The sequence below is a fragment of the Megascapheus bottae genome, chromosome 1 (genome assembly GCF_031878675.1).
Source record: "Megascapheus bottae isolate mThoBot1 chromosome 1, mThoBot2.hap1, whole genome shotgun sequence".
NCBI classification, from domain to species: Eukaryota; Metazoa; Chordata; class Mammalia; order Rodentia; family Geomyidae; genus Megascapheus; species Megascapheus bottae.
The window spans coordinates 18,005,806-18,024,046 of NC_143509.1; the positions used below are offsets into that span (position 1 = coordinate 18,005,806).

The 18,241-nt window shown below is 39.0% G+C and overlaps 1 protein-coding gene across 2 annotated transcripts in view; it reads right to left on the minus strand.

The window, feature by feature from the left end:
• The window catches only part of Ift80 (intraflagellar transport 80), a 70,045-nt gene extending 52,033 nt beyond the window's left edge, over window positions 1–18,012 (minus strand). The window contains exons 1-4 of one of the 2 annotated variants that reach the window (XM_090338302.1): window positions 17,931–18,012; window positions 17,194–17,413; window positions 11,990–12,100; window positions 10,719–10,787 (exon numbers count right to left, since the gene is read on the minus strand). In XM_090338302.1, coding sequence (XP_090194428.1) covers window positions 10,719–10,787; window positions 11,990–12,100; window positions 17,194–17,413; window positions 17,931–17,969 — 439 coding nt within the window. In that variant the 5' untranslated portion in view covers window positions 17,970–18,012. Of the gene's footprint in view, window positions 1–10,718; window positions 10,788–11,989; window positions 12,101–17,193; window positions 17,909–17,930 lie in introns of those variants that run through there. The other variant, XM_090338311.1, reaches the window with a different exon arrangement.
• Between the last annotated feature and the right edge of the window lie 229 nt (window positions 18,013–18,241).

The window sequence follows — 18,241 nt, forward strand, 5'->3', positions numbered from 1 at the left end:
AACCCCTGAATTCAAGCCCCAGTACTAGCACAAAACAAAAAGTAACTTTGAAAAATTAATGAGTAAAAATAAAAATAGAGACTTTTACTAGGACCAATAAAGGAATGTGGTATATTACTTCATTTCTTCCTTTTATATTACCCTTTTAAAGTGGAAAATAGTATGATACTGAATACACGCGGAACTAATATTAAATATAATTATATTAATAGTTAATGTTTTAAAAAAATCTTATGATCCACTGCAATGTTGTATTTTGTTTGTTGTAGGTAGTCTATACACCTCAGGCTGGCTTTGCACTTGCCCATCTTTCCCCTATAGTCTCCCAAATGCTGGGACTGCAAACCTATATATCACCACAGGCGACATGCTGTATTTTTAATCTGGTTTCACTGTATGAAATATCAGGTCTTCCTGACTACATTAAGTTCTACTTTCCTGGAGTATACTACAGTCTGACAGACATATATTCCAGGAAAGTAGTTCAGTATGCACAACTCCCTCTGTTGAGTTATACAGGATGTGACTCTAGGCCTTTAGTAGTGGTTGGGACAAAAGATGAAGAGCCTCCAAACTTAAACATTTAATTTGTGGCCCCATTAAGTCAGCTGTGTCACCATTTCTTGGTTTATAAACTTTTCTTCAGAACACTGATCTACACCTGTTGGGACAAGGAAACTACTTCCTGCTACAAGCACAATTTTTAAAATAATAAGACTATTAAAAAACAGGTAGAGGACCGGGAGTTTGGCCTAGTGGTAGAGTGCTTGCCTAGCATGCACAAAGACCCGAGTTCGATTCCTCGGTACCACATACATAGAAAAAAGCCAGAAATGGTGCTGAGGCTCAAGTGGTAAAGCTCTAGCCTTGAGAAAGTCCAAGGATAATGCTCAGGCCCTGAGCTCAAGCCCAGGACTGGCAAAAAAAAAAAACAGGTAGAGTCGGTCGGTGGCTCACACTTGTAATCCTACTCAGGAGGCTGAGATCTGAGGATCAGGGCTCAAAGCAAGCAGAGCACTAAAGGACCTGAGACTCATCTCCAGTTAACCTCTAGAAAATGGGAAGTGGGGCTTGGCTCAAGGGTAGGGTGTTAGCCTTGAGCTGAAGAGCTCAGGGACAGCGCCCAGGCCAAGTTCAAGCCCCATGACCCACAAAAAAAAAAAAAAAAAAAAAAAAGAAGTGGATGAATCTAGAGCGAATCATGTTGAGTGAGACAAGTCAAGACCTAAGGAACAAAAGGCGCATGGTATCCTTAATATGCAGCTATTAAATCCAAAGAGTACAAGAGCGAGAACTCAATAACTGCATACCCAAAGCTATGGACATGGTAATGGAAATACAAACATAACTATATAGACATTAAAAACCTATGACTCTATAGATATAATGTTTTATTTCATAAATTAATATGTTTCTATGACATACAAACCCTTAGCCTAATTTTGATTAAGTTCTAAGTATAATACTAAGTCCCAGTGTTTGTAATTAGAGATTCCCTCCTTGAACACTTGTTTGTTAAACTTGTCATTTAAAATATGATGTAAACATAAGCCATATAATGAATGATTGTTGTTCTTAAGGTACAAAAAAAAACAGGTATAATAATTTGCATCAGAAAAATAAAGAAGTTTATAGAGGAAAGTTAAGCAATTTCATTGGTTTTGCCAGTTCTGGGGCTTGAACTCAGGGCCTGGGCACTGTCCTTGGACACTTTTGGCTCAAAGGTAGTACTCTGCTACTTGAACCACAGCTTTTCCAGTTCCAGCTTTTTCTGTGGATGTGGTATCAGGGAATTAAACCCAGGGCTTTGTGCATTCTAGGCAAAAACTCTTACACTATGCCACACTCCTGGCCCCTTAACATACATTTTAATCATATTTTTATTATCAAATACAAGCAATGGGAACAAATAGAGTTCTTTATGATAAATAAGGAACCCTAAATGAAATCAATAGCTAAGTCTTATTATTATTAGTTCAATTTTTTTACCATTAACAATTCAATATACAGGGCGGGGAGCTTGGCCTAGTGGTAGAGTACTTGCCTAGCATGCACAAAGACCGGGATTCAATTCCTTGGTACCACATACACAGAAAAGAAACCAGAAGTGGTGCTGTGGCTCACGTGGTAGAGCACTAGCCTTGAGAAAGCCCAAGGATAGTGCTCAGGCCCTGAACACAAGCTCAAGACTGCCAAAAAAAAAAAAAAATCAAAATACAGAATAGGACACAGTGGCTCACACCTGTAATTCTAGCTACTTAGGAGACTGAAAGAGGATCACAGTTCAAAGCCAGTCTGGGCACTAAAGACTGTGAGACTCTCATCTTCAATTAACCATTAGAAAACTGGAAGTGAAGCTGTTGCTCCAGGGGTAGGGCAGTAGCCTTTTGCTGAAGAGCCCAGGGACAGCACCCAGGCCCAGTACAAGCCCCACAACTGACAAAAATAAATAAATAAAATCAAAAAATCAAAATTCAGGCCGTGAGTTTGGCCTAGTGGTAGAGAATACTTGTCTAGCATGCACAAAGACCCAGGTTTGATCCTTGGTACCACATACATAGAAAAAGCCAGAAATAGCCAGGCATGGCGGCTCATACCTGTAATCCTAGCTACTCAGGAGGCTGAGATCTGAGGATCAAGATCCAAAGCCAACCCAGGCACCAAAGGACATGAGACTCTTATCTCCAATTATGAGACTCTTATCTCCAATTAACCTCTAGAAAATGGGAAGCAAGGGTTTGGCTCAGCCTTGAGCTGAAGAGGTCAGAGACAGCACCCAGGCCCAGAGTTCAAGCCCCATTACCCACAAAAAAGAAAAAAAAGCCAGAAGTGGCACTGTGGCTCAAAGTAGAGCTCTAGCCTTGAGGAAGCCCAAGGACAGTGCTCAGGCCCTGAGTGTAAGCCCCAGGACTGGCAAAAGAAAAAAAAAATCAAAATAGGTTTCATATCAAGAACAATGAAAGTCTTCATTACACTTTCCTTTTATTTAAATAAAATACTAATTGTGAAACTGCTGTATATCTTTATTCAATCATACTATATATGTTTCCTTTTGAAATGAGATGAATATAGATATGTAATGTGCATATGTATATGTACATGTTATATATGTATATACATTATATATGTAACATGTATATATTTGCTTTGGAAAAATGAAGATGAACAACAGAGCTATATAAATTTCTATAAGGCTGATTCAGATACAGATCATTATTCAAATGAATAAGTTGGCTTCACAAAGAAATGATTTATCTTTTTTAAAATCCTGCTGCTTCTTTAGAAAATAATGACTTCTACCTGGTATATTGTATATACATTTATTTATTTGAAATAAGGAAGGGAAGGGGGAAAACAAGATGATTGGAAAGGAGTAGGGAGAGAGAATCGGGGACAAAAACATGAGAAGGGGTATCAATGTGCCAGTATCAATGTGCCAGAAGTAATGCCACCTAACAAATGTACCTGTAACCCCTCTACACATTATCCTGACAGTAAAATTTTAAAAAAGAAAATAATGATTTCTATTATGATGAAATGCGTCCCACTAGCAGTTGAGAGAAAACCCTAGCAAGGAAAATGCTGCTATAACATACTTATGAAAGCATGAATTATTCCCAGCATTGTACTTCACTGTGCAATGTCAGTATAAGAATAAAAAAATTAAGACTCAGGCCAGGAGTTTGGCCTAGTGGTAGAGTGCTTGCCTAGCATGCACAAAGACCAGGGTTCAAATCCTTGGTACCACATACATTAAAAAAAAAAAAAAAAAAAAAAAACCTGGAAGTGGTGCTGAGGCTCAAGTGGTAGAGCTCTAGCCTTGAGGAAGTCCAAGGACAGTGCTCAGGCCCTGAGCTCAAGCCCAGGACTGGCCAAAAAAAATTAAGATTCAGATTAAATCACTTTAAAGCAAAAATTTTAGCAAATTACATATCAAGATATACTGGCTATCATTAACAGAGATGGAAACACTAACTTTATAATAACTACTGTCTTGCTTTTTATATTGGGAATTTTTATTTATGTTCCATTTCAGTTAAGACACTCAAAAAGATCTTGTTTTTCTGACTTAGTACACTAAAATCATGTGATACCTTTCTGACATTTTTTAAGAAACCACATGCACCTGGGGTTGTGTTAAATGTCAGACCCTTATCTCTGTGTAAAACAAATTATCTAAATTCTTTCAACCTGTTGAAGGCATTTTAAACCACAGAAGAGGAGACAAAAATGTATTTCAAATGTTTAAGGAAGTACTTGGTCAAAAAGACCCTGTTTTTCAAATTCATACTATAAAAATATTCCATCAAGGTTTTTCTGTATGTTTTTAAAAATGCATTTGAAACAAACTGTTCATCGTTAACTATCTTTGCCCTGAAAATAACAGAGTTCTATGAATAGAAGGCCTACTATGAAGTCTGATGCTAAATATGTATTATCTTCATGACTACAGCCAGAAGCAACCTTGTAATGCAGTTTACTGGGTTGTTCATGCCATTTGTCATTCAGTATTTTTTGGCCAAATTATTAAGAGTTCAAAAACAAAAGAATAATTATCCTTTCTTGTATTTGTAGGAGACTTATACTAACAATAAATAATCAGAAGGTATTTATTCAAAACAAGCACATTTTTGGTTATGTATGTATGTCACTAGGTCAGAAAAAAGATTTGTTCTCTCCTTTCAGTCCTCAGCCACCTCTCCCGTGAGTAGAAGGAGGGTCTCAACATCCCCAGAACATCTCTTTTCATCGTTCACCTTTATGTAATTGACTCTCATATTAATATTTTAGCCTCTTCCTTTGATGTATTACTCTTTTCTATTTGTCCCAAAGAAATCTCTATACAACAATTTCAAACTCTACATATTCAAAAACATGATCATCTCCACACACACCCTACTTTATTCTCCTTTCTGGACATCTCACCCTTGAAGGGCAGCCATCCCTTTCATCCCCTAGGAACTATCACCACCATCCCCTCAAGCCTTAATTGGAACTAGCATAGAACCTTTCAGCTAATCTGAAAGGCTCACTTCAGCTAAGCTCAACTTCTTCCGATTTATTTTGCATGTCCTATTAATGCAAATATCCTGATAGTCATGTCTCAGTCTCCTAGTTGATGCTTTCTTTGATGTTTCTGTATGCTATTTGCATTTGAATATGAAGTATCCTTATAGGCTCATGTACAATCTTTGGTTCCCAGCTGGTGGTACAACTTGGGATTTGGTTGAAAGTTCAGGAAAGGGTGTAGGCAGGAGGATGTAGGCACATGTCCTTGGGGACTATATCTTATTAAGGGCTCTTCTGTGTCTCTCTGCCTCCTGTTCACCATAAGATAAAAGAACCTTCTCCAAGGCTGGGAGTTTGGCCTAGTAGAAGAGTGCTTACCTAGCATGCACAAAGACCTGGGTTCAATTCCTTGGTACCACACACATAGAAAAGCTGAAAGTGGTGCTGAGGCTCAAGTGGTAGAGCTCTAGACTTGAGAAAAAGCCCAAGACAGGGCCCAGCACCTGAGCTCAAGCCCCAGAACTGGGGCTTCTCCCCTCATGTTCCTGCCATCAATCATGCTTTACCTCATGATGACCCACATACAAAGGGCAGACACCCCAGACTCACACTCCTGAAACCCAGAGCTAAAACAAATCTTTCCTCCTGTTCAGGTGTTTGTGTGAAAATGAGGTTAAGGAAAATGATGTTAATACATATGTTTACCTCACACCCTTCATCTAGCATCCAGGGCTACAAAGGTCTTATTTCTTCTTGTAGTACCACCCCTTACATAGCCTGTATCCTGTATCTGTTCCACAGACTTGACTTCTGTGCCTCTTGTTATACTGTCCTCCTGCTTCTGACCATGCTAACTTCCCCCATAGCCCTACCACAGCCAACAAACCCATTTCCTTACCTAATTTCTTCATCCTTCAGAAATTGGTAAGAGCCAGGCATTGGTGGCTCACGTCTGTAATCCTAACTATTCAGGAAGCTAAGATCTGAGGGTAGTAGTTCAAAGCCAGCCTGGGCAGAAAAGACTGTGAAACTCTTATCTCCAGATAACCACCAGAAAATGTGAGTGGAGCTATGGCTCAAAGTGGTAGGGTGTGGGCCTTGGACAAAAGAGCTCAGGGACATCACCCAGTCCCAAAGTTCAACCGCATTACCTACCCCCCAAAAAAGGTAAAATGATGTTACAATACTTGCTGGAAAGCCTTTCCAATACTTTTTAAAGCAGGCAAAGGATTTGAATAGGTATTTCCTTCAAGTAGATATACAAATGGCCAATAAACAATGAAAAGATGTTTCAATCTCAGTAGCTATCAGAAGAATGCAAATCAAAACCACAATGAAATATCACTTTCAAAAACAATAGAAGATGGTAATTAAAACTAAGACAAAGCTAGGCCTGGTGGTTCACGCCTGTAATCCTAGCTACTCAGGAGGATGAGATCTGAGGATCATGGTTCAAAGCCAGCCCAGGCACTAAAAAGTCAGGGAGACTCATCTCTAATTAACCACTAGAAAACCAGAAGTGGCTCTGCGGCTCCAGGGGTAGGGCAGTAGCCTTGAGCTGAAGAGCTCAGGGAAACACCCAGGTCCAGGGGTATAGGTAGGGCAGTAGCCTTAAGCTAAAGAGCTCAGGGACAGCACCCAGGCCCAGAGTTCAAGCCCCCTCACCCACAAAAACAAAACGACAACAAAATTTTTAAATGAAGATTTATGCCAGAAAATAAGCTCAATGTTGCCACATCTTCCAATTTTTCAAGAGAAACAGAAAATCTAAATTTCCTAATTTAAGTGCTGAGCCCTGTGGGACATCATTAGAAAATTAAAATAAGATATGATAAGGATACCTGCTCAGCTATGTTTATCTCTGCACTATTCACAATAGCAAGGCAATGGAAATAATCCAGATGCCCTACTGCAGACAAATGGATATAGAAAATGTGGAATTCTACATAGCCAACAGACAAGATAAAATAATGGCATCTGCAGGGAAGTGGATGAATCTAGAGCGGATCATGTTGAGTAAGACAAGTCAAGACCAAAGGAACAAAAGGCGCATGGTTTCCTTAATATGTGGCTATTAGATCCAAACAGTACAAGAGCGAGGACTCAAAAGCTGCATACCCAATGCTATGGACATGGTACTGGAAATATAAACACAACTACCTAGTCATAAAAACTTATGACTCTACTTCTCTGAAGAAGAAACAAAAATGGCCTATAGACACATGAAGAAATGCTCAACATCTCTGGTCATAAAAGAAATGCAAATCAAAACAACTCTAAGATTCCACCTCACTCCAATTAGAATGGCCAGGATCAGGAAAACGAATAATAACAGATGCTGGAGGGGATGTGGCCAGGAGGGATCACTACTATACTGTTGGTGGGAGTGCAAACTCGTTCAACCACTATGGAAAGCAGTATGGCAGTGCTTCAAAAGGCTAAACATAGAATTCCCCTATGACCCAGCAATTCCACTACTTGGCATTTACCCAACCATGCAAAATCCAGGGCATACTAAATCCACTAGCACAACAATGTTCATTGTAGCATTATTCACCATAGCAAAGATATGGAACCAACCTAGATGTCCCTCAGTTGATGAGTGGATCAACAAGTTGTGGTATTTGTACACAATGGAATTCTATGCTGCTGTCAGAAAAAATGACATCGACCCATTTGTTAGGAAATGGAAAGACTTAGAAAAAATCATATTAAGTGAAGTAAGCCAGACTCAAAGGAACTTAGGCTCAATGGTTTCCCTCATTTGTCATAACCAGTAGAAACCTTGGGCTCTAGTAGCAGAGATCTGCAATACAGCAAAACCTTGATATATAAGGCCATATAGTATGAAGCTACTTGAAAGGACCTCCAGGATACTGAAACAAAAGCCATATAATGAATGATTATTGTCCTTAATGTACTATGTTATCTTTCATCTCCTTTGCTGTCTCTTGGGTATCTCATATTGTTACAGTATCTCACTTTGTTATCTGATATATTGAATTTATTTGTATTTGGTTATTTGAAATTTGATAGGGAAGGGGGGAAAACCAAGACGGGGGGTGGGTGGTAGGTGGGGGGGAGGGTGATGGGTACCAAGACATGTGAAAGGGTATCAATGTATGTGAATTAATGCACCTTCTATCTGGCAAATATCATGTAACCCTTTTATTAATTACAATAAAAAATTATTAAAAAAAAGAGCAAAAAAAACTTATGACTCTATAGACATAATGTTTTATTACATAGATTATTATGTATCTATGACATACAAACCCTCAGCCTAATTTTGATTATGTTCTAAAATCTAATATTCTGGTTACTCTTCAGATCGTATAAATCTTTTGCCTTTTACTAAAATCTAAGTGCCAGTGATTGTATATAAAGATTCCCTTCTTGAATATTTGTTCGTTAAACACGTCCTTTGAAATATGATGTAAAAATCAATGTTAATAAATTCTTTAATTTAAAAAAAGAAATTAGTGGAACTGGGATGCATAGTGGTGGTGAATGATGGAAAGGATGTTGATCAGAATGCACTGTACTCATCAATTGGCATGTTAAATAGAAAAAACCTCTTTACACAACTTTGTAAACATTTTTTACACATTTGTTTTTTAAAGATTTGTTTTGTAACTACACACTTTAAATTGTATCACTTTATTGATAATTCAATAATAAATTACTTAAGAACCAAAATTAAATGCATACCAAGAGACTGAAAAAAAATAACAATAAATTACTTTTTTGGCAGTACTAGGGTTTGAACTCAAAGATCTGAGTTCTTGCTAGGCAGGTACTCTACCCTTCTGGCCAAATCCATAAATCTAAATTGATATATTTGTTTGGATATTTGTGTTGGGTTCCAGTATTGGGGCTTGAACTCAGGGCCTGGGCCTATCACTTTTTCACTCAAGGCTGGCACTCTAACACTTGAGGTAAGACATAGGTCCACTTCCAGTTTTGTGCTAGTTAATTGGAGATGAGAGTCTCATGGATTATCCTGTTCAGGCTTGCTTCATACCATGATCCTCAGATCCCAGCCATCTAAGTAACTAGCATTACAGATGTAAGCCATTGGCATCTGGCTTTTTTTCCTAATGAAATTCACATATTACCCCATCTATGAATTGTAAATTTTCTAGTAATGGATTCACATATTACCACATCTATGAATTATAAGTTTTCTACTAATGGATAAATATTCTACTTGGAGACTCAGGTAACAAAGAATTAACCTCAAGAGAAACAGTGCATGGAATTTCTGGTTAATACTGTTAACACTGGTTAATGAATAGCTAAATAAATGTGACTCAATAAACTTGAGTTTTTAAAGGAAATTAAGAAATTTTTGACAGTCAGTTACAGATGCTTCTCATCATAATTTTATCATCTATTTGTGAAAAATATGTAAGTCCTTCAGCAAACTGTCTCTACAGATATAGTCCTGGGTCAACATTTAAAACTATACCCCCTACTTATGCAAAAACCTAACTGTGAGTATTATCTGCCACTACAGAAAGGATTATATATAAACTGAATCCCAGCAGGAGTGACTACTGGATTGACTTTCTGCCAAGCCACTCCCTTAACTTCAGACACTGAAGTTTAACTAGTGTGGGTTATCGGGTCAGAGATCACCAGTGTATGATCTTTCCTCCATTAGGATAGCAATCAAATATGCCACAGAATTTTTTTTTTTTTTGGTAGGTCGTGGGACTTTAACTCTGGGCCTAAGCATTGTCCCTGAGCTCTTCAGCTCAAGGCTACTGCCCTACCCCTTGAGCCACAGTGTCACTTCCAGTTTTCTGGTGACTAATTGGAGATACAAGTCTCACGGACATTTTAGTGCCTGGGCTGGCTTTGAACTGTGATCCTCAGATCTCAGCCCCTGAGTAGCTAGGATTGTAAGTGTAAGCCACTTCACTCACCTTGAGAGACTCTATTTCTAATTAACCACTAGAAAACGGGAAGTGGTGCTGTGGCTCCAAGGGTAGGGCGGTAGCCTTGAGCTGAAGAGTTCAAGTCCCATGACGAACGAACGAACGGACGGACGGAAGGAGGAAAGAAAGAAAGAAACAAAGAGGGAGAGAGAGAGGAAAGGAGGGAGGGAGGGAAAGAATCACCTAGCATATAATTGCATTATATAAATTCACTAACATACAGAAAAGCCTATTTCTCATACTTCATGGTTAGAGTGATGTGGTTTCCATGGATCATTAGGCATTATAGAAATGAAAATATAGGAGCTGGAAGTTTGGCCTAACGGTAGAGTGCTTGCCTAGCATGTACAAAGACCCAGGTTTGATTCCTTAGTACCACATACATAGAAAAAAAAGCTGGAAGTGGTGCTGAGAAAGTCCAAGGACAGTGCTCAGGCTCTGAGCTCAAGCCCAGGACTGGCATATAAAAAAAAAAAAAAAAAAAAAAAAAAAAAAAAAAAGATTTTGATCTTGACCAAAGTCATTATCAACCATGCTATAGATTGTTTATAAAGGAAGATGTTAAATAATGTTTGTATACTATAATTTTCAAAAATAAGGTCATGGGGGGTGGAGGGAGGGGTAATGGGGACCAAGACATGTGAAAGGGTATCAATATATGTGAATTAATGCACCTTCTATCTGGCAAATATCATGTAACCCTTTTATTAATGACAATAAAAAAATCAATTAAAAAAAAATAAGGTCATCAATTACATATCATACCTTGCTGAGCTAATGTCGATCTAAGCATCCCAGTTTTTGACCAAATTTTTATTTGTCCATCTTCTCCAACTGTACAGAGGGGGAAAAAATTACTTTGTACAATATAAAATTCAGCTTCAGTCTGCATATACAAATCAAAGTATATGTATACACAGTTCAAATTAAGATATAACTATTAACTTGTTCAATTATTATACTATAACTGTAAAATATAATAGAAGTTACTTTCAAACAATTTTATCAAGGTAGTCTTAACTTACATGACTAAAATTTTATTTTTTCCTTCAACAGAAACCTTAAGAACATGCTATTCAATAATACTTCCACTGTTACTGTAATCTCCGCCTTGAATTGTAGGAAGTAATTTTCAGTGTAGTAGGAACCCCTACAGCCAACTGCCAGTGAACTAAGCACTTAACCAAGTAAAACAGTGGATTTGGATTGCTCAAGAGCAAATAAGGTTGTAGCTAGAAAGAGTTGTTTAGGGGACTTTATTTATTTGCCATTTCTTTATTTCATTTGGATTCACTGTGGTCCAGTCTATTCTTCTCTATTTTTTGCAGTCAATGCTGTGGATTGGACCTGGGATTTTCTGCATTCTAGATTAGTGCTCTACCAGTGAGGTACCATCCACAGCGAGATTTATATTTCCTTCTTACTCTGAAAGGACACATTCATATGCTAAAAAAGAAGCCACAGGAGAAGGGGAAGCTTAAAAGTACATTCAATAAAAAAAAGTCCTACTACAGAAGGCCCAGGGGATAGCTATTGCAATTTAAAAAGTACATCCACAAAATGTATTTACATATATTCAGTTTTCTCCTTTTCAGTATAGGCTGTAATTACTGACTTGTGTCTGATGAAAAAACTGATGGTCTAAATGAGAGCATGATTTCTGAGGGTAAGTCATAAAAGATTACTGTTAACTGCTATTTTGCTAGTTTTGGGATCAATGGAAGAAGGTGCCATGTTGTAAAAATAATCAGCCTGATGGAGATGCCCATGTGGCAAGAATTAGCTTCCTGTCCAAGCCAGAGAGGAACCAAGGGGCCTCTTGCCAAGAGCTACTGAGTGAGCCAGATAGGAAGTGGTTGTCCTGGCCTTGTTAAGCCTCCACACGACTGCAGCCTCAAGGGGAATGAATGAATGAATGAACGATCAAGCAATACATTGAGTGTTACCATGGGCATCCCTCTCGGATAGAATGCTTGTCTGGCAAGTAAAGCATTGGGTATAGATGTAGCAGTAAGGCAACACTGTGAACAACTTACCTGTAACTAATGCTGTTCCTTCATAATTCCACCTTCCTGCCAGCACGGCCCCACAGTGAGCTTCTACACTCTTTTCTACTCTTCCTAATTTGGAAATTAGATGGAATTTACCTACAAGAAAAAAACAGATTTAAAGGAATCTATTTAGTTACCTAATTTATCCATTTTTCAACATCTATTGCAACATCTATACCATAGTTTGTAGGCACTACATGAATAAAGAGTAAATAATGTAAATCTTTTTTTTTTTTTTTTTTTTGCCAGTCCTGGGCTTCAGCTCAGGGCCTGAGCACTGTCCTTGGATTTTTTTCTCAAGGCTAGAGCTCTACCACTTGAGCCTCAGCACCACTTCCGGCTTTTTTTTCTATGTATGTGGTACAAGGAATCGAACCCAGGTCTTCGTGCATGCTAGGCAAGCACTTTAACCACTAGGCCAAACTCTCGGCCCCTGTAAGTATTCTTAACCTCAAGGAAATCAAAACATTTGAAGACAGGCACAAGAACAAAATTATAAAACCCTGAAACAACCAATATAATGGATACATTATGTATGGAAATGACGGTTCAAAGGGCCAGTGAAATTTTGCTAGAATCTAGCCAAAGGGGCCAAAAGAAATGTCAAGAAATCTTTTATCTAAGCAGAATTTGGCATTGTGGGTGCTCCGCTCCCCATCAATGGAAAAAATGGAAGGTAGTTAAATAGCTGAAAATACTTGCTGCCTATGGTTTTACATTGCACCGGGCACTATGAATTGCTTGACCGAGAAAATACAAGGCAAAAGCCAGGTGCGGTGGATGCGGTGGCTCACACCTGTAATCCTAGCTACTCAGGAGGCTGAGATCTGAGGATTACAGTTCAAAGACAGCCAGGGATCTAAAGTCCATGAGACTTATCTCCAATTAACCACTAGAAAACCAGAAGCAGTGTAGTGGCTCAAAGGGTAGGGCTGTATAGCCTTGAGCTGAAGAGCTTAGGACAATGCCCAGTCCCAGAGTCTCTGAGTTCAAGCCCAGACACACACAAAAGAAAGAAAATCTATTGTGCAGCTAAATGGTAAAAACACTTTCTTGGGCAGACCCCAGGTTTGATAACCCATACTACAAAAAGTAAAATGAAAAACAACAAAAAAAGACAAAATATATGAAAGCCACTTTTACTTAAAAAATAATCCATGAGAAGAGGTGGGGACTTGTACCATAATGGCAGAGTGCTTGCCTAGCATGCACCACGTACACAGAAAAAGCCAGAAGTGGTGCTGTGGTTCAAGTAGTAGAGCACTAGCCTTGAGAAAGCCCAATGACAGTGCCCAGGCCTTGAGTTCTAGTCCCAGAACTGACCAAAAAAAGACTAAAAACAACAACAACAACAAAGAAAAAGAAAAAGAAATATCCATGCGAACCAAAAAGGCTTATAACAAGGTTTTTGGATAAAGCACATAATGCACTTTTTTGGTGGGAGAAGCGAGAGGTACTAGGGATTGAACTTGACTTTGCACTTGTAGCAAAGCACTATACACTTCTGCAGAATGCTTAAATGTAGAAAGACTTTGGCAGGCAACAGGAAAAAGCCACAAAGAGGTTCTAATGGCTACCTTTCCTGTTGGAGGTGGGGTCTGGGGATGGAACCAGAGGGTCCTCACTCACACCAGGTAAGCACTCTACCCTCCACTATAGCCACAGCCTAAGGCCCAAGGTCTGATATTTTTTTAAAAATTTAAAAACTATTCTGATGCCCGTGACTCACACCTATACCCTAATTATTCAGGAGACTGAGATTTCCAAGCAGCAAAGTTCATGAGATGTGTCTTCAACTAACCAGCAAAAAGCTGGAATTGGAGCTGTGTCTCAAATGATAAGAGTACCAGTTTTGATTCAAAAGCTAAAGGACAGCACCCAGGCCCTCTAGTACTGACACACACACATACACACTCTCACACACACACAAATGCTATTGGTCCTCATGTAGAGCTGAATTTTTTTAATATACAAAAAAGGTGGTGATGTATGTGTGACAAAAAAGGTAGACTGAGAAAACCATGTATCTATTTTTGCCAAAAGAAACAAAGGAAAGACAAATCAGAAGCAAAGAATAAATAGAAAAAGGGTATGTGGAATTAGGTAAGATCAGTGATATTACTATGAACATATATATATATATATATATATATATATACACACACACACCCATACATACATTTAGTGTCTGTGTGCGTGTGTGCGTGTGTCTGTCGTGGGGCTTAAACTATGGGCCTAGGCACTGTCCCTGAGCTCTTCAGCTCAAAGCTACCACCCTACCCCTGGAGCCACAGTATCACTTCCCATTTTCGAGTGGTTAATTGGAGATAAGAATCTCATGGACTTCAGTGCTGAGCTGGCTTTGAACTGCGATCCTCAGATCTCAGCCTCCTCAGTAGCTAGGATTACATGCCTGCCATGAGTATATTTTTATATAGTTTTGACTTTGTAGAACTATTCACATTAGTATTTCATGTACCAATCAATCTAATCTGTAAGGATGGAAGAGGAGGAGGAGACTTCAAATGGAAAACAAATATGCGTAACTATATTTCAACAAGCAAAGCAAGTAACTTCTGAATACAAGATTTAAACTTTCGATCCTCAATCAGAAACAAAGGTAGCCAGGTATGGTGGTACACACCTCAAGAGACTGTGACAGAAGTTCAAGGTCATCCTGGGCTCCAGAATTCTTGTATCAAAAACACAACAATGCTGAGTGCGGTGGCTCACACCTGTAATCCTAGCTGTTCAGGAGGCTGAGATCTGAGGATCAAGGTTCAAAGCCAGACTGGCCACAAAGGACCCAAGACTCTTATTCTTATCTCCAATTAACCTCTAGAAAAAGGGAAGTGGGGCTTGTCTCAAGGGTAGGGTGGTAGCCTTGAGCTGAAGAGCTCAGGTACAGCACCCAGGCCCAGGGGTAGGGCAGTAGCCTTCAGCTGAAGAGCTCAGGGACAGCACCCAGGCCAAGTTCAAGCTCTATGACATACACACATACACACATACACACACACACACACACACACACACACACACACACACACACACACACACACACACAAAGCCGGGCATGGTGGCTCATGCCTATAATCCTAGCTTTTCAGGAGGCTGAGATTTGAGGATCAAGGTTCAAAGCTAGCCTAGGCACTAAAGACCAAGAGACTCTTATTTCCAATTAATCATTAGAAAACAGGAAGTGGGGCTGTAGCTCCAGGAGGGTGCTAGCCTTCAGCTGAAGAGCTCAAGGACAATGCCCAGGCCCAGGGGTAGGGCAGCGGCCTTAAGCTGAAGAGCTCAGGGACAGTGCCCAGGCCCAGAATTCAAGCCCCCTGACCCACCAAAAAAAAAAAGATAAACAAAAACTACAAAAGTAAAAGCAACATTAAGTATAGTTTTTTTTTTTAATATACTTCTTTTTTGGCTGATGCTGGATTTGAACTCAAGACCCTATCCTTGCTCAGCTTGAGCAAGCACTTGACCTATACCTCTTATTCTATCTTGACATTTTGTTCACATATTCTTAGGAGGTATTGAACAAATAAAAAGTAGTATTTTGTATCCTAGAAAATATGCATTTAATCAAACTGTAGAAAAACTAAGTAAAATGAAAAATATGCATTTAATCAAGCTGTAGATAAACTAAGTAAAATGAACACAACCCTGGCTTTTTTATTACTGAAATATAAAGCATCCTTTACTCCTCTGATTACAAAGCCTAATTCCCTTTTCTCCCTCCTCTTGTTGTATGTGTTAGCTGAGGTTCAATCTCCATAGTCTGTGTCCCCTTCCTTCAATAAAGTAGTTCATTTACTCAGTGATGGACTTGAGGCCCACACTCAGAGGATGCTGCAACTATCCTGTAAGAAACACGGAGGAGGCCGGGAGTTTGGCCTAGTGGTGTAGTAGTGGTGTAGTGCTTGCCTAGCATACATGAAAACCCGGATTCACATACCTCAGTACCACATATATACAAAAAGCCAGAAGTGGAGCTGTGGTTCAAGTGGTAGAGCACTATTCTTAAGAGAGCCCAAGTATAGTGCTCAAGCCCTGAGTCCAGGCCCCAGGACTGGCAAAAATAAATAAATAATAAATAAAAATAAGCACAGAGGAAATGTTATTTCTTGTCCAGTATGATGGATCTTGGCTTAATGGCCATCATTGAACTCAGCATGTGGGCAGAACTATCCTTAAGACTGTCAAAATCAGGGTCTAATACAGCTATCTTTGAAGATACAAGTCACATAAACAAAGAACTCCATTTGAGCATAAATTACCCAGGTAAGTTTCTGTAACTTACAACCAATGTACCCAACTGACAAAGCTGGTAAAGTATAATAAAGATGAAAATAGTTCAAGTATTTTCAAGAAAACAAAAATATTCCTTAAAAAATAGAAAAATCAAGCTGGCCATAGTGGAACACATTTCTAATAGCACCCTTCAGGAGGTTGAAGAAGGAGTGAGAGTTTGAGTCCTATCTCCCAAAACAAGGTATGAAAATGCCTATTTACCAGTAATAAAATTATGATCAAATTATATGAATCTTCAACTCTAATTAGAATTTAATGTGCCATACCATATTTTCATAGGTATCCAGCTAAATGAATAAGTAACCTATATTTTTCATATTTTTACTTTAATAAATAAATAAGAAACCAGAGCCAGGAGTTTTGCCTAGTGGTAAGAGTGCATGCCTAGCATGCACGAGGACCTGGGTTTGATTCCTTGGTACCTTATACATAAAAAAAGCCAGAAGTAGTGCTGTGGCTCAAGTGGTAGGGTGCTAGCTTTGAGGAAAGCCTAAGACAATGCTCAGGCCCTGAATTCAAGCCCCAGGACTGGCATGCATTAAATAAAAAAATAAGGAAGAAAGCAGGGCTGGGGAGGGGGGAGGGGGGTAGAATCCAAAATAGTGAAAACAGCTATTCAGCTATTGAGAGAACCAAAAAGTTAAACTCAAAGACAAAATTGAATCCTGGTATACACCAGCTGAAATCCCTTTCCTTTGCAACAATGACAAAAATGCTGTGGTCTATGCACACACCAAACAATTATACAGAAAACCAGATAAATTACAGGAAGGTATGCAGCTTTATAAAACAACTCAAAGCACAGGTCACACTAATATACTGGGAGCCAATATTTCTTATATCTTCACAAGATGAGCATATATTTATTTGCAACTTACCATCAGAACTTGTGAGGACAAAGCTTTCTGCTTGAGTCTGTTTCTTTATGCCCAAGTTTTTTGGAAACCAGTGAAGGTCAATGGGGTAAATGTCATCAGGAAGCTTCACTATTTGACTTGTCTCGCTGGTTAACAAGTTCCACTTCACAATCTGGTGGTCATCACTACATGAGTACAGTTCTTCAGCAGTGGTCCAGCCCACACAGCTCACCAACTCCTGATGTGATGCCATGTCAAGAAAGCATAAAGCCCACAAGAGTCCTACACTTGAGCTGGGCACCAGTGGCTCACACCTGTAATCCCAGCTACTCCTTCAGGAGGCTAAGATCTGAGGATTACTGTTAGAAGCCAGTCTAGACAGGAACATCCCTGAAACTCTTACTTCTAATTAACCAGCAAAAAAGATGAAACTAGAGATGTGGCTCAAGTGTTGGAACTCCTGATTTGAACGAAAAAGCTATGGGATAATGTCTAGGCCTGAGTGCAAGCTTCAGTATTAACACACAAGGCACACACGCGCATGCACACGCGTACACACACACACCCCAAAAAATTTTAAAAAAGAAAGAAAGAAGGGGGGGGAGAGAGGGGGGAGGGAGAAAATACCTACAACACATGATCTCAAACTTTTCAAAAACAATTTTGCTAAACTATACCATTAAAGGAATGGGAGAAAAATTTAACTTTCACCAGTAATCTTTTTTAAATGATTACATGGTTTATGTTATTAAAAGGATATGCTTTGGTTCTTTTAAAAGTGATATCTTCAGTCTCATGTCTCTTCTTCCAGCAAAATTTTTCAATACCACTTGATTGTATTCACTGTAAAAACAAAAGAAGAAAAATTAAGCAAGTATTGAAAAAGGGCACACACACACACATGCACACTGAGCAACAAGACATCTTTGTGTTCAGAGGAGCATCACGGTATAATGGATTAACCAGCTGATGTGCTAACTGCCCAAGATGAACCCCAGGTGTCCTCTGCCTTAGCCAGAGCTACAAATCCAGAACATCACTAAGCAAATCCGGTTAAATAAAGAATTTC